Source organism: Triticum dicoccoides, chromosome 1A (genome assembly GCF_002162155.2).
Source record: "Triticum dicoccoides isolate Atlit2015 ecotype Zavitan chromosome 1A, WEW_v2.0, whole genome shotgun sequence".
Lineage (NCBI taxonomy): Eukaryota > Viridiplantae > Streptophyta > Magnoliopsida > Poales > Poaceae > Triticum > Triticum dicoccoides.
This window is the reverse complement of record NC_041380.1, coordinates 38,613,978-38,630,435: the sequence shown is the minus strand read 5'-3', so window position 1 is coordinate 38,630,435 and position 16,458 is coordinate 38,613,978. Positions and strand designations below refer to the sequence as shown.

General features: G+C 42.0%; 1 protein-coding gene, 1 non-coding gene and 2 pseudogenes across 2 annotated transcripts; 1 reads left to right on the top strand and 3 right to left on the bottom strand.

The window, feature by feature from the left end:
- Positions 1–6,830: 6,830 nt before the first annotated feature.
- On the top strand, positions 6,831–10,868 carry LOC119361510 (protein trichome birefringence-like 10). Its single transcript, XM_037626685.1, has 4 exons — positions 6,831–7,523; positions 8,477–8,872; positions 9,391–9,549; positions 10,000–10,868. Exons 1-4 carry the CDS (start codon positions 7,075–7,077, stop codon positions 10,376–10,378), a joined length of 1,383 nt encoding a protein of 460 aa, XP_037482582.1. The 5' UTR covers positions 6,831–7,074; the 3' UTR covers positions 10,379–10,868.
- Positions 10,869–11,250: 382 nt separating this feature from the next.
- On the bottom strand, positions 11,251–11,369 carry LOC119297402 (annotated as a pseudogene).
- A 308-nt stretch (positions 11,370–11,677) lies between these two features.
- Positions 11,678–11,796, bottom strand: LOC119297378 (annotated as a pseudogene).
- Positions 11,797–12,545: 749 nt separating this feature from the next.
- On the bottom strand, positions 12,546–12,664 carry LOC119296077. The gene has a single exon (XR_005144774.1). It is a non-coding gene; the product is annotated as a 5S ribosomal RNA (ribosomal RNA).
- Positions 12,665–16,458: the final 3,794 nt, after the last annotated feature.

Genomic DNA, 16,458 nt, shown 5'->3' with positions numbered 1-16,458 from the left:
TTATGCCCATTAATTTTTGTGTAAATAGCATGATAACTTATATATCGTATGAGTGATAAATTTAAGTAGTCTAAAAAGGATAAGTTTGGACCCAAAAAAAATCATTGGAGCATACCAATATGGGATCTAATTTTAAAGATCTCGTCGCGACGAATCTACTGATGAGAACAGATTTTTATCGGTCGTCGGAGTGTCGTCGGAGTGTTAGAACATTTTGTTCCTATGCTAATAATCTTCACTGCCACCATCTTCTTGTTGTTTTGCATGAATGTACAGTTGCAATCGGGAAGCATACACACGTGGCATGCAGGCCAGTAGAAAAGCTTGTGCTCCCGTCAATCAACACACAACATGCATGTGAGGAACTTGCATGCGATTTGACTTTATGCAAGAAGAGTCGTTTCAGTTACGGACCTAAAATCGTAATGTTTGACAGTTATTTTATTAAATGTCACAGATATTTTTTTCCTAAAATGTGCGAACATTTTTAAATGTCATATGCATGTTTTTGAATGGTACGAAATATTTTTAAAACTTGCGCCAACATTTTCTGTCCATTGTAATTGTTTTTGGAAAAGTGTCATGAATATTTTTTAAAAACAAGTGAACATTATTTAAATATCATGAAACTTTTTTCTGAATCCTATCAACATTTCTAAAAGGTGCTCAAACATTATTTTTGCACAACATGAACACCTTTTAAATGTGCGATGAATGCTTTTAGAAAATCAAGTAAAATAATTTTAAAATATATATGTTTTATTTTATTTGAAATACAAAGAAAAAGAAACAATACAAATATATGATACTCTATTTGCTCCAAAATAAGTGTAATTGATTTAATACTAATTGAAACGAAGAGAGTAGTAATTAATGGGCCGACCCAGTTGCGCGGACATCTTCAAGCGCCGTCCGACGAGGAAACCATGTACTGGATTAGAGGGGCGGCGCAGCTCGCCGCCATGCTATGAGGCCTCCAGAGAATTAGGGCCGGCCGTGCATGTGTTGGTAGTAAAAAAAGTATCTAAAGATTAATCAAGAACAAACCGTTCATCTTATTGCTCGACGGATACACATGCATGCACCATTACATATAGTTACACACTTTTGGCAAAAACAAAAACATATAGTTACACACTGCAGAACCAGCTTGCTTGCAGTGCAGGATAACTAGCACAAACGTTGACATGATCATTGTATCCAGGGCGCTTATATTGTTGCGGAACCATCAAGCCCGCGAAGGCGCTGGTGATGGCGGCAGCAGGTAGTTATTATCTACCGGGTTCCTGCCTATAGGAGGGATCGGCCTCGGCACCGCAGAGATATGTGTCCTCGTTCCCGCCGGTGGCAGGTGGCCAGGCGGTGGCACTGGCCGCAGTGGTGGCAACGGCGTGTCCGGCGGCAGAAATTCATTATGTGGGGTTCGGGCCTGTAGGAACGTGGCGTGCACATGTGGCAGAGGAGAGCAGCATCAACGGCAGGAGGACAAGGAGCGCCGCCGCAGCGTTCTTGTGCACGGCCATGGCTTAGCCTGTTGTTTTGTTGTAGCTACCGCTGCTGTGGTGTGTGGCTCGTCACAACCTGGGTTTGACAAATATATAAGGATGGATAGTCGCGTCTGAAACTATTCTAATGACAAATTAAGACATAAATGTTATGAAAGATCAACCTATGCATGTTACTCAATTGATTTTTAGAAGTTAGACAAAAAGTAATCAATGCCATTAGTAACATGACATGAAACCTTCGCAACGTATCAAAGCTTCATGTGGGTTTAGTACTAAAAAGCTCCAAGTGAGCTAGATTATACATGACAATGATATGGAGAGAAACTTCTCGGTAACACTCCATATCATTGTGATGAGAAAAATCTGAAGTAATTCTAAAGATTAAGACATATCCTGGGTTGAATATGATGAGAAAAATCATCACTAATTTTGTTGGCCACAGCATTAAAGTAAGGACTTCTCAAATCCTAAAGATTTTATAATTCATATGCCAAGGGGAAGTTAATTCCTATGCCATCTTTCCGCAAAGTAAGAGCTTAGTCACCTTCATTCCTGGAAAGAATCAAGGGCGATATTTGTGGATCGATACAACCCCTGTCAGCCCCTTCAGTTTTTATGGTACTTATTAACGCCACTACTTGGAGGAGACATGTATGCCTCTTGTCAGACAAGGAACCATGCTTTTGCAAAGCTTATTTCCTAGATAATACATTTAAGGGCAAGTTTCCCTGATAATCGGGTTAAGTCAATTGGAATGGATAATATTGAAGAATTCACCTCGAAAGCATTTTGATTATTTTCTGGCCCTAGGCATAAGAGTAGAGCACTAAGTTCGACTTATGCCCTAGGCCCTGGGATTCAATCCTTATATCCACACACACTAGTGATGCAGAAGTTGAAGTTCAGAGAATAATAAATCTCCGGCTAGCTAATAATTTGCTAGATGCCTTCACTAATTATAAAGGTGTGACAAAATCACATATATCTGCAGCAAACACACTAGAGCGAGTGAAACCGATAATCTAAATTAGTTGACACAAACTAAATTAGTTGGCGAGGCTCAACTTGAAACCGATAATCTTCTTGAAGAGAGCTAATGAAAATATGGAACACCCAACACCATGTCACTCGTAGAAAGTTATTTTGATGCTCGGAATATGGAACAACCATGATCCATCTTTTTTTTGCAGCATACAACCATGATCCATCTTTATGGGAAATCACGAACAACTACAAGAGCCACCCACCCTCGTGTCGCCTCGCTTAGGAGACTCAGGGGCCCAAACCCTAACCCCGCCACCTTCCTCCCCATTCGGCCCCTCCCCCTCCATAGCCTAAGGTGGCCCTCGGGCAAGCCTGGGGCACTTCAAAGGACGGTGGCGGTTGGGCCTCTACTTCTCCATCTCGACAGTAGGGGGCATTGGGCTCCGGGGCAACGTCCCTGGTTGAAGAGGCTCCACCGGTCCTGCAACAGAAGGTGAGACTGGGACTCTGCTACCCATTCCACTTAAAAGTGTTTAGTGGGTACCCATGTGCAAAGCAAATTTTAGATGGGCTATCCCAGTTAACCGTCTGGAACCCACTGACGGTTGCATAAACCCACATGATGGGAGTTCCTATTGGACGTTCCAACAGTGTCACGATAAACAGGGGCAACACAATTGGGTTGCCGACCCACTGTAGGCAGGACTAGGATACTGCAGCGGAAACACTATAGCGAATCGCAAAACACTGTCTCGAACTGGGAAATACATTGTAGCAAACCTTAAACACTTCAGGACGTGGTTTTTATTCAACTTTAGAAAAAAACATTTTCTAAATTTCTAAACAGTTTGTGAAAATGTGAACATCTTTTGAAAACATGAAAACAAGTTGACAAAAAGTGAACATTTTTAGAAAATGCGAATACTTTTTCAATTATTTAAATCTTTCTAAGAATGAGAACATTTTTTCTAATTTTTTGAATATTTACTTAAAAATCAGATGTCTTGAAATTTGCATTTCTTTTAAAATGCTAAAAAGTATGAAATTTGTACTTTTTAGAATAATGCAAACATTTTAAAAGTTTTGCAAAGAATGCTTCAAAACGTGAACAATTTTGATTTTTTTAACAAATTTCAAAAACATGAATATTTTTGAAATTTACAAATATCAGGAAATATCAAATTTTTATTAATAAAAAGGAAAAAAATAAAGGAACAAAAAAACCGAGCTTGAACCTTCTAGAAGGTTCCTAAAATTAGGGGAAAAAAGAGAACCTGTAGCAGCTACCATGGGTCGGACCAAAACCCACCAACCTTGTGCGTTTTGTCCCAACCTACCGCAAAGAGTGGTGAATAGGAAATGCAGCACATGATCCTTTATTATTTGCATGTGAGCTACATCTCGCCTATTGCGAGGCATTATTCCGTATCACAGTACCGTCTCACAATAGGCAAGAGCCAGATGGACCATCCGTCTTTGGGGAGCAGTTTTTAGTGAAGCATCGAGACCGGTTTTCAGATATTGTTTTCTGTGTTTTTTTTGTGCTGGTTTTCATTGGTTTTTGTTGTGGTTTTGATATTTTTTTTGTGTTTTACCTTTTTTGCATTTTGCATTTTAATTGTTTTCTTTGGCTTCCGTTATTCTTTTTCTGCGATTGTTTTACGTTTTTTTTTCTTTTATTTTTTTAAATACATATCAACATTTTGCAATACATTTTCTACATTTTTCGTATACACACATAATACTTTTGATACATGTTCAATATTTCAAATACATAATTGGCATTTTTGCAAATACTTGTTTGGAACATTTACATTTAATAAATGTTTAACATTTTCAGATACACGTTGAACATTTGTTTAAAGTTATGAAACATATTTATATGACACGAACAATATTTTACAAGGCATTAACATTTTTCAAAACGGTCATAAATATTTTGAAAATGCGTATTTTTTTTAGAAATGTCTTGTACATTTGTTTTATAGTCGGTAACATTTTTTATAGTACATAATATTTTTTTGCATTGTATGACCATTTTTTTAAATGAGAAAAGTAAGGGGTGAACCATCTGATTTTAAGCGTCAGATGCCTCGTCCCATGTCCGATCTCCATCGTATGGTCCTTCATCCCACCAATTTCCCTCTCTTCCCTGAACTTAATCCCCATTTTCTCTCCATCCCGAGGGCCATCTACCTGCTCAGCTAGCTAGGTTGGTTTTTGTGTAAATAATAGGAAAGACTTCTATTTGGGCGCTTGGAGCTTCTGCTCCTAGGTGCAAGTGCACTGAATGAACAGTAAAATTTAGAAAATATAGAAGCTCTTTTTTTGCATGCCATGGGATTTAAACCCTGAATGATGTAGTAGTTAACTTAATTAAGCAACCATCTCACTGATGTCTCCTTTTTCCTAAAATAAATAAAAGGGAATATGATTTTTCTATCTACATGAAGTTTGATCCAGTTTTTTTATATAAACATATCCTAATAACTTCTGTGTAAATAGCATGATCTACGCACTGCAGACCTGGTATTTTACGTATAAACAATGCAGTAATTTTGATCTGAGGAAAAAGTCACTGAAAATATACCCCCGGTAACTTATGTATAAGTAGCAAGGTAATATACGAACCACAGGCTTGATAACTTACGTACAAACACCATGATAATTTTGACCAAGGGGAAAAGTCATTGAAAACATACATCCGATAACTTTGATTAGGGAAAAGTGTTTGACAACATACTCTTGTAACTTATGTGTAAATAGTATGGTAATATACACCGCAGACCTAATAAATTACGTACAAAATGCCATATAATTTTGATTCAGGAGAAAAATTGTTGAAACATACCTCGGTAACTTCAGTGCAAACACCTTGATAACCAACGTATCATAGATGTGGTAACATACATAGCGCAATCATGGTAAGTTTTGATAAAAGAAGTCATTGGAACATACCAACATAGGATCTAGCTTTCAAAATCTCGGCGCGATAGATTTAATGGTGCAAACGGATTATCAATCGGGCCGAGGATTAAACATACAAATGATTTTGAATATTTTGAATAGGAAGAATCTAGGTTGTTATCGGGGTTTTCTGCCTCTAGTGCATACATGCATGTGCGTGTAGGGAGAAGGTTGGAAGAATCCTTTTTATGCCCATTAAGTTTTGTGTAAATAGCCTGATAAATTATATATTGTATGAGTGATAAATTTAAGTAGTCTAAAAGAGATAAGTTTGGACCCCAAAAAAGTCATTGGAGCATACCAATATGAGATCTAATTTTAAAGATCTCGTCACGACGAATCTACTGATGAGAACAGATTTTTATCGGGTTCGTCGTCGAAGTGTTAGAACATTTTATTCCTATGCTAATAATCTTTACTGCCACCATCTTCTTGTTGTTTTGCATGAATGTACAGTTGCAATTTGGAAGCATACACACGTGGCATGCAGGCCAATAGAAAAGCTTGTGCTCCCGTCAATCAACACACAACATGCATGTGAGGAACTTGCATGCGTTTGACTTTATGCAAGAAGAGTCGTTTCAGTTACGAACCTAAAATCGTAATGTTCAACAGTTCTTTTAAATGTCACAAATATTCTTTTTTCTAAAATGTGTGAACATTTTAAATGTCATACGCATGTTTTTGAATGATTTGAAACATTTTTTAACTTGCGCCAACATTTTCTGTCCATTGTAATTGTTTTTGATAAAGTGTTGTGATTTTTTTTTGCAACAAGTGAACATTATTTAAATATCATGAACTTTTTTTTCTGAATCCTATCAACAATTCTAAAAGGTGTTCAAACATTATTTTTGCACTACATGAACTCCTTTTAAATGTGTGATGAACATCTCCAAGCGCCGCCCGACACGGGAGGCCCTGAGACCCAGCCTCTAATCCAGTACATGGCGGCGCAGCTCGCCGCCATGCTACTGCAGTGCCCTAAAGAACACGGTGCTGGGACAGATGCAGATGGGAAAAGAATCTTTCGTGGTGGCAAAGCCACTTTGAAAAAATATGGATAGAATTTGAGGAAGCACATTGCTATTCAGTGGTTCTAATCCTTGGCAACACTACTCCGTGGTCCATATTATAGTGGATTTGGCTCAATATATATAATAAAAGGCGATAGCAACCTAGAATTGGAACACGAGAAAATGGCATCTAGTCGGCAATTCGGAACAAGTGAACCACGGAAGAGCACCGGTCACGTCCCTCGTCAACGTGTGGCCCATGAGAAGATTCCACGGGACAGTGATGCTGAAACAGATGGCGTCTCCTCTCCGTGTTAGCCTAAAAAGAATGGCGTCTCCGTGTGGGCTGCAGAAATCATTACTGGACTGGAGTCGGCATCTCGCCCATGCTAATGCCGTAATGGCTCATGGGCCATGGCGATGAATGGGGTAGCCGTGGCGGTGCATGCCCAAGTGTACTCCACAGTCCACACGCTTCGCTTTCCCCCACACAAACACAAATTCTATTCGCTTGCCGCTCGGCCCTCGTCCCCGTCTCATAAACTTCAGCTTTGTTCTTGGTCTCTTCTCGCCTTGCTTCGCGAGGTAGGGGAGGGGCGATGGTGGGGTCGCCGACGAAGCGGCGGGCGATGAGGAGGCAGCTGGAGAAGGCCGGGGTGGTGGGGCTCGCCGTCCTGGTCACGGCGACCGCCGCGCTGCTGCTGCTGCTGCTCGTCCGCACCGCGTCGCTCCGCTACACCGCCGCCGTCGACTACGCGCTCGCGTCCCCCAGGAAGCTCTGGAGCGGCGGGGTCTCCATCGCGGCCGAGGCGTCGCCTTCGCCGTCCCCGGAGAAGGGGCACGGGGCCGGTGCGGCGGCGATGGCGGCAGTGGAGGAGGAGGAGTGCGACCTGTTCGACGGGAGCTGGGTGTGGGACGACAGCTACCCGCTCTACGACTCCAAGGACTGCCCCTTCTTGGACGGTGGGTTCCGGTGCTCCGAGAACGGCCGGCCGGACACGTCCTATGTCAAATGGCGGTGGCAGCCGTCGCGCTGCGATCTACCCAGGTTGGTTGGTTGGTTCGAGTTCGCTGCTTCTTGCTTGCGCCGTTGCTTGCTACCAGTACCCCCTCCGTTTGGTTTATGTAGTTTTGCCAAGCTTGTTGTGTCAGAGAAATTTCTAGTCACAACTCACAAGAACCTTAAATTCACTATTATCCGACATGAATTTCAACATGTCGCTCTCTGGGGAGTTGAATGCACAATTCACATTTGTACTCACAAGTTCCAATCCATTACTGGTTCTTGGTCACGTGGATAGGTTGGCTGTGCCTGTGCAGTTTTTAATTTTCAGTTGGCCGAACTTATCAAAAAGAAGAAATTAGGATGGTGATGGCTTTGTCAAATAAACGTGACGCAATCTATAGCAATCAACATGGAAATATATTAGTTAATTGAATGATATTGTTCAGTTATTTGGGTCTGACATGATGTTGCCGTCTTTCTTGCCATTGTGGTTGGAAGTGGTCTGTTCCTGTTATTTGTTGAGTCCTCTGTTATTTCTGTTGTTACTGGTGTTGTTATGTTCTTTTTTTGCACCGTGAAATCTAGGATATGTTGCTGGTTAGCTTCCTTAGTTAAATTTAATGTTTTCATGTATGTGACTGCAGCAATTGGTTTATTGTGCTTAGCACATCACTGATGGACAAAAAAATGAAGAGCCTTTATGGTGAAGCTAAAGAACAGAGCATTGTAATTAAGTTTGAACAGAGCCTTTACTTGGAATAATCGTAGTAATAATCTTACTGAGCATGTCACTGCTCTCAAACTCTTTGCAAATTGGAATCCTACAAATGAAAGTGATCGTCAGTTTCTTTGTATTATGTAAGTTCATTTTTTTGCTTACTGCTAATCATGTCTATGTGAGCGGAGCAACCAGAACAATTTGCTTTTATCCTCTATAAAGCATAATTTACCTCTGCTTTCTAACTTAGTGCTGTTTTTCTTCTCTCATTTCTTAGATTTGATGCCAAGTTTATGCTCGAGAAGCTACGGAATAGAAGAGTAGTATTCGTTGGTGATTCAATTGGAAGGAATCAATGGGAGTCTCTGCTTTGTATGCTCTCTAGTGTTGTTCCCAACAAGAAGTCCATCTATGAAATTAATGGAAGTCCCATCACAAAGCACACGGGTTTCTTGATTTTCAAGTTTAGCGACTACAATTGCACAGTGGAGTATTACAGATCTCCTTTTATAGCCCTTCATGGCCGTGCACCAGCCGGAGCCTCTAAGGTTGTTAAGTACACAATTAAGGTGGATGCCATGGATTGGATGTCAGACCGTGATAAGTGGAGCAATGCTGATATTTTGATCTTTAACACAGGGCATTGGTGGAACTACGAGAAAACAATTAGAGGGTAAGCAACTAATAATATACATTATGTTGACTTACTAACTTGTCCTGCTTCACTGTTAAATGTTTCTTGTAGATGTGTCCTTTTATTTTACCATACCTTCTCCACGTTCATGAATTCACCTTTCAAATTCGAAATTAACATAGTACTAGTTATTAGTATACACACCAGCAGAGTAGTATTTGATTAGTATACCCAATATTTTAATTTGTTCATGTGTATACTTTTCTGATAACTATTTGACAGAACTATGATAGCATGATTCATGAGACTATTGAGGATATGGAATGTTAAGATGTGGTTAGAGCTAAATGGGTAATAAAGAGGCCCAAGAACTCTTTTGTTCTTCAATTATACGTACTTTGAACGTACTAGTATGAGATTTCTTGTCCCCAACCTGCTTTATGTAATGATGATTCACCGATACATCTCTACATGTAGTTAATTTCTTCTGGAACCACCACAACACAATTGCATCTTCCGTAGTTGACTTTAAACAAGGGTTTCTTTATCTGTGCTAGGGGCGCCTATTTTCAAGAAGGCAGTAAGGTGAAGATGAAGATGACTGTTATTGATGCATACCAAAAATCAATACAAACACTCTTCAATTGGGTTCACAAAAAAGTTAACACAAGCAAGACCCAGGTCATCTTCTGTACTTATGCTCCTGTGCACTTCAGGTCTGTCTAACGAACCACTTATCTATCACTGCTACGTATTCCTTTTTATGTTTCCTTGCTATAGCATTTTCATTGAGAATGATTATGTTTCAAGGCACCAAACAATCATCGCATGTTGTTGGCTTGACACAATATGTTTTGGGCTCAGAATTTATTCATTATGGTTTATATTCGAACTTCGCCAAAACATTATTGTTCGATATATGATCCACCTTTCGCTGGCCGTTTTTACAATTTTACTGAATATATGAGAATACGGGTTGGGCTTTCGGTGGAAAGCGGTGCTTCTTGTATCTTGTCTAGGAACTTGAAAAGCAAATAATGGAGGCTTCCTGACTTCTGTGCTGTAAAACACTGGATTAATTTCTCCCATTCCCATTTTCAAACCAATTTAACAATAGTTGGACAAATTGACTGATCCATAACTAGAGTAATCCATGTTTTCCATAGAGGCGGCGACTGGAAGAGTGGAGGGAGTTGCCACTTGGAAACTCTTCCTGATGCGACACCGTTTAAATCGCTGGAGCAATGGGCGGACAAGCTTGAGCCTGTCCATAATGTTCTTGGGAGCAGCACAAAACCCAAGATGCCTGGATTAGCTATACTGAACGTGACACAGATGACAGCACAACGAAAAGATGGTCACTTGTCAGTGTACATCAGCCCTTCGGGGCCTGTCCCCCTGCGTAGACAGGATTGCAGCCATTGGTGCTTGCCTGGAGTTCCTGATACCTGGAACGAGCTTGTGTACGCCGTCTTCATGAAAAGGCAAACGATGGTGGACCAAAATGTTTCCCTTGCTGCTTCCAGAACGCTGAACACAAGTTGACTAAAATTCTGTGGGTAGGCTACCCGATGCTCGCCCGGTGAAGCTTTGTATCTGAGGTTGGTTGGTGATCCTCCTGCACTATGATTTTGCAAGATAGGAGCTGGCTTGTAGGAAGTTGTACCACTCTAATCTGTTGTATGTTGAGAGGAGAGTGCAAATAAGAGCAAAATTAAAGAAAGGCATACCACTATGTTTCACAGAGGCAGCCAAAGTTTTAGCCGATGTGATCATAGATTAGAGGGGCTGCATTCGATGATGTACATAGTTTATTACTTTATTTGGCTGCTGTCATATTAGGGGAGTTACCGTGGTGATTGTATGTAATTCGGGAATTTTATCCTCAAAGGTATGTTCTCGGTGGCTCCGGCAGTTGATTTGCACATTTTGGGATTTTTATCCCATCCGGAACAAATGTAAATATTTAATGAGAAATGTAATAGTGCAGACATTTTCTGGGATGACCTTGTAAAATGTATTGTTTTCATGGCAATTTATGTTGTCGTAGGAATAGCAAGTACTTTTACCAAACACCCATTCACGTACTACTCTCGTCACAACAAGCATAACTTTGAAGTACTGAGATGATGCTGTACTTTTGTGCGTACGCATGATGGCATACCACATGGTATCCTTATATTTGTCCCTTATCCTCACACGGTTTTCAACCATCCCTCTCAACCGCGGCAACGCCTATTTATCACGGTTTCGATCTTTTTTAGAACGCGTTTGCCGCGCCACAACACAGCCGTTAGATGCGTGAATAATGAGCAGAGAGTCAAAATATACCGAAAACATGAAAAATAAGAAGACAAGATAAATATATGTCACACACGTGTGTCTTGTTTGTCACGAGGCATGAAAAAATTAGAAAGAAAATGCAACAAGAGAACTTCCCAGAAAGTCACCCATCCAAATACTTCTCTTGCCCAAGCACGCTTAACTTTGAAATTTTAATGGGATCCGTTGCTTCAGTGCTGGTATGATCGCTTCCAACATGTTATCCCCATCTTCGTCCCATATGCTTGCCGCTACAAAGATGATTGTACATTGATTTGGCCACTCCCGCTCAATTATGGAGAGGAGTTTACCATGATTTTCACCCCTCCCTCTCAACCGCACCAGCGCCTATTTACCATGGTTTCGATCCCTTTCAGTACATGCCACAACGCCGTCGCTAGACGCATGAATAATGAGAAGCGAGATAAAACTTACCACAAACATGCAAAATAATAAAATATAGTAAATATATGCCGTGTACGTGTGTTTTGTTTTGCACACGGCGCGAATTTTTTTTAAAAGGAAATGCAACAAGAGGACTTCCCAGGAGTTCACCCATCCTATTACTATCCTCACCAAAGCACGCTTAACTTTAGAGTTCTGATAGGATCAGGTGCTTTAGTGCTGGTATGATCGCATCAAACATGTTAACCCATCTTCGTTCCTTATGCTTGCCCCTCTCAGCTCCACTACAAAAATGATTTTACATTGCTTTGGCGGCTCCCGCTTAACTACGAAGACGAGTTTACCACGGTTTCCACCCCTTCTTTTCAACCGCACCAGCGTCTATCTACCACAGTTTTGACCCCTTTCAGAACGCGCTTCCCACGCCACAACGCCGTCGCTAGACGCGTGAGTAATGAGCATCAAGCTAGAACTTACTGCAAATGTGGTAAATATATGCCGCGCACATGCATTTCATTTTGCACGTGGCGCAAAAATATATATTAAAAAGAGAATGCAACACGAGGTCACCCATCCTAGTACTACTCTCGCCCAAGCACGCTTAACTTCAAAGTTCTGATGAGATCCAATGCATTAGTGTTGCTTTGATCGCCTTTGACATGTTACCACCGTCTTCGTCCCTTATGCTTGCCCTTCCCAGCTCCACTACAAAGACGATTGTACATTGCTTTGGCCGCTCCCGCTCAACTATAGAGACGAGTTTACCACGGTTTCCACCCCTCCCTTTCAACCGCATCAGCGCCTATTTACCACGGTTTTGACCCCTTTCAGATAGTGCTTGTCGCGCCACAACGCCGCCGCTAGACGCGTGAATAATAAGCAGCAAGCTAAAACTTACCGAAAGCGTGGAAAATAACAAAACATGGTAAATATATGCTGCCCACGTGCGTTTTGTTTTGCACGCGGCACAAAAAAAATTAAAAAGGCAATGCAACACGAGGACTTCCCAAGAGGCCACCCATCCTAGTACTACTCTTGCCCAAGCACGCTTAACTTCAGAGTTCTGATGGGATCTGGTGCTTTAGTGCTTGTATAATCACATCGCTTTAGTGCTTGTATAATCACATCCGATATGTTATCCCCGTCTTCGTCCCTTATGCTTGCCCCTCCCAGCTCCACTACAAAGATGATTGTACTTTGCTTTGGCCGCTCCCGCTCAACCACGGAGACGAGTTTACCACGGTTTCCACACCTCCATCTCAACCGCACCAGCGCCTATTTACCAAGGTTCCGACCCCTTCCGAACGCGCTTCCCGCGCCACAACGCCACCGCTAGACGCGTGAATAATGAGCAGCGAGCTAAAACTTACCGCAAACGTGCAAAATATATGCCGCGCACGTGCGTTTTGTTTTGCACGTGGCGCAAAAACAATTAAAAAGGGAATGCAACACGAGGGCCGAGGGAGTCCTGGATTAGGGGGTCCTCGGACAGCCGGACTATGTACTTTGGCCGGACTGTTGGACTATGAAGATACAAGATTGAAGACTTCGTCCCGTGTCCAGATGAGACTCTCCTTTGCGTGGAAGGCAAGCTTGGCGATTCAGATATGTAGATCTCCTCCCTTGTAACCGACTCTGTGTAACCCTAGCCTCTCCGGTGTCTATATAAACCGGAGGGTTTTAGTCCGTAGGATAACAATAATCATACCATAGGCTAGCTTCTAGGGTTTAGCCTCTCCCATCTCGTGGTAGATCAACTCTTGTAATACTCATATCATCAAGATCAATCAAGCATGAAGTAGGGTATTACCTCCATCGAGAGGGCCCGAACCTGGGTAAACATTGTACCCCCCGCCTCCTGTTACCATCCGCCTTAGACGCACAGTTCAGGACCCCCTACCTGAAATCCGCCGTTTTTGACACCGATATTGGTGCTTTCATTGAGAGTTCCATTGTGCCGTCACGATAAGGCCTGATGGCTCGTCTTGTTGCCAGGGACAACGTTACCTCTGGGGGAGCCCTGGCTGTAGGCCAAACTCTCCGATTAGGCGGTTTCATCGTGACCGCCCTGTCGGCTGTCGCGCCGACAATGACTTCTCGGGTCATCAAAAACAGCCTCCACGTTGGCTCGGGATTCGCCGAGCAGATGGATCCAATGGAGCTCTCTTCTTTGAACGAGCTCTTGGATTGCATTGCCGCCTTGGAAGTCGCTACAGACTATGATCGGATCGGGCTTAACCCCGACCAAAGAGAGATTAACTCTCCACCGGTTACCCATCAGATAGCGGTGGTGGAGGAGCGATGCAGTGATTCTTCCTCTATTTTGAGGAAAAACTATGTCCGGATTCCCGATCTCTCCGAGCCGGATACCCGTCTATGGGAGGACATGGCCCAAGCTTCGAACCTGGAATCGAACAGCGGGCTAGTACCGTTGGGCAACGTCCTAGAGCCCGAACTACCAAGCTGGGAAACTCCTTCGGGTCTCAGACTAGGTCAGGGTTTAGACTTAAATCTACCTACCCACCCTCACATAAGTGATCTTTCCCATATTAGACAAGAGCCCCAAGAGACAGTACATCACTATTGGGCCAGATTCGTCCTTGCAATAAGCAAGGTGAAGGACTGTCACGAGGAAGACGCAATTTCATTCTTTTGCAAAAATTGCACGGTCAAGGGCATCCTCAACGCCATAAGTCGCCGTGATTGTAGCGACCCAACTCGGTAAGAGTCGAAGTCTCTGTGCTTACCGTGCTAGTCCCTGGATCGACTTGCTAGCACACACAGTACTCGATGAAATAACAGAAATAACACACATCTCTTTATTACATCGATAGTCTAGGAGCAATACATTTATTACAAAATAGGGCATAAAGCCAATAAGCAAATACTGCGGAAGCAAAGAAGTAAATGAGTCCAACTCCACGAGCAAGGTTGAGTGTAGAACATCGACCTATCGCACCTTAATCCTCGTCGGATATATCTGCAACATGATAAGTTGCAGCCAAATGGGTCAATATATTGAATGTACTGGCAAGTCACATCATAGTGTAATGAACCTACTTTTACATGCAGTTTGGCTGGTGGAAAGCTCTAAGTTTAGTTTTTTTTGCATAAAGCTAGTTTTTCCCTATTAGAAAAGATTGTTATTCTACTACTACACATTTGCATAGGATGAGTTGGCAAATCCAACTCCATCCGTCCCCAAGTTTCATTTAAAACCCAACTGTTTAATTAAAGGTGAGGAGATCTCCCGGCATTTCCACTACTAGATGCTCAAGTTGTCCGTAACCGGGGACACGACTAATCGATTAGGTTGAAAACTCTGCAGAGGTTGTGCACTTTTCCCCACAAGACTCGACCACCTCCATGATCGGAAGATCGAGACATAGCCTTTCAAAAATGTTCCCCCTTAACCCACGGATAGGCCGGTACACCTAGATCATTCTACATCTGTTAGCCCATCCCGGAAGGGGGCACACTAACTACTCAACTAAGCCAGAGCCCATATTGGCCTATGGCTGCACACGTAAGCTTCTAGACATGGGAATACGATTGATCTCTTTGAGCCTGAGCGGACGGTCCACTAGTGGTGCACCACCATGGATTTCCCATGCGTGCCCCACTGTACTTCGCCACCATTCCCACAAGTTTCTGCCCAGGTAGTTCATTATTTAACTTAGGTCTTATTTACTACATTGTCACTCATCTCTCACAATGATCACTCCCCAATCCACGTCTACTTAGCATAGCAACATAAAGTAAAACGATGGTGACAAAGTTATATGGTTCAGAGCTACCTCAATGAACTACTGGGTGAAAAGCAAAGTCATGTGGCACCGGTTTCCTACCATGCAGTCCTACCGCAAAGAACTAAGTGCATAATAAAAACATAGGTAATGAAACATGATCAAGATGCAACTTGCCTTGGTACTGCTGGTTGAATTCTAAAGACTGATAATATTCTGCTTCGCACTCCGGGCAATCTATCGCAAAGAAGATAAACAAACATAAGCAACATTCCAGAACCAAAAGAACATGCATAGCAAAAAGTCTCGGAAAAACCAAATGAACATACAACACAATAAGCTACTACAGAAATACTCTAAGTGCAAAACAACATAGGCCTATGGTTCAAAGAGTGATGTGAAATATAGTGCATATTATGCATACTAGTAAAAAAATATTAAAGGGCCGAATCTAGCGTGTGAAAATTATTGTGACAAAGGTCCAAGTGATAGGGCTTTGCTACGGTGACAACATGCAAAAGGAATCAACTTAATCGGAGCTACGGTTTGGAAGATATGGCTATTTGAAGTTTGAATTCGAATCTGAATAAATTCAAATTTGAATCTAACAAAATGTCACACCCTAGCTAGTTCAAGCATTAGAGTGTGCATCATGTTTAAATTTATTCTAAATTTGAAATGGGGATGACAGAACCGCCAGCACCCCCCCTGGAACAACTAGGGTTTACTAAAAACTTTTTCAATGAACCTGAAATGCCCTTCTAAAAAGCCCACCCTTTTTGTTTTGGGTTAAAACCTTTGACAAAAATGGTGCACATTTTTCTAGGACATCTTAAGGTCATTGGATTAATTCTTATAGTATTTGCATTTGGGCATTTAAATGCTATAAAATATTTTAAATGCTCAAATAATCATAAACTAAAATGTTTGCTGTTGGATATATTCTAAGCAGTAGCCATGATTAATTTTATGATTTTTGGAAATGCCCTGGCATTTTTAATAAAGCCCTGAAGTTACAGAAATAATAGAATAAACAAAAAACAGAAAAAGGAGAGAGAAGGAACTTACCTGTCGCCCTGGCCTGGCCTAGCTCGGCCGAGTCCACTGGCTCGGCCAGTCATCCTCCTCCTCTCGCCAGGAGGAGGAGAGGCG

Coding starts and splice junctions, on each gene's coding strand:
- LOC119361510 (XM_037626685.1), top strand. CDS start 7,075: ATGGTGGGGTCGCCGACGAAGCGGCGGGCGATGAGGAGGCAGCTGGAG. Junction 7,524..8,476: donor TCGCGCTGCGATCTACCCAG/GTTGGTTGGTTG, acceptor CTCATTTCTTAG/ATTTGATGCCAAGTTTATGC. Junction 9,550..9,999: donor TATGCTCCTGTGCACTTCAG/GTCTGTCTAACG, acceptor TGTTTTCCATAG/AGGCGGCGACTGGAAGAGTG.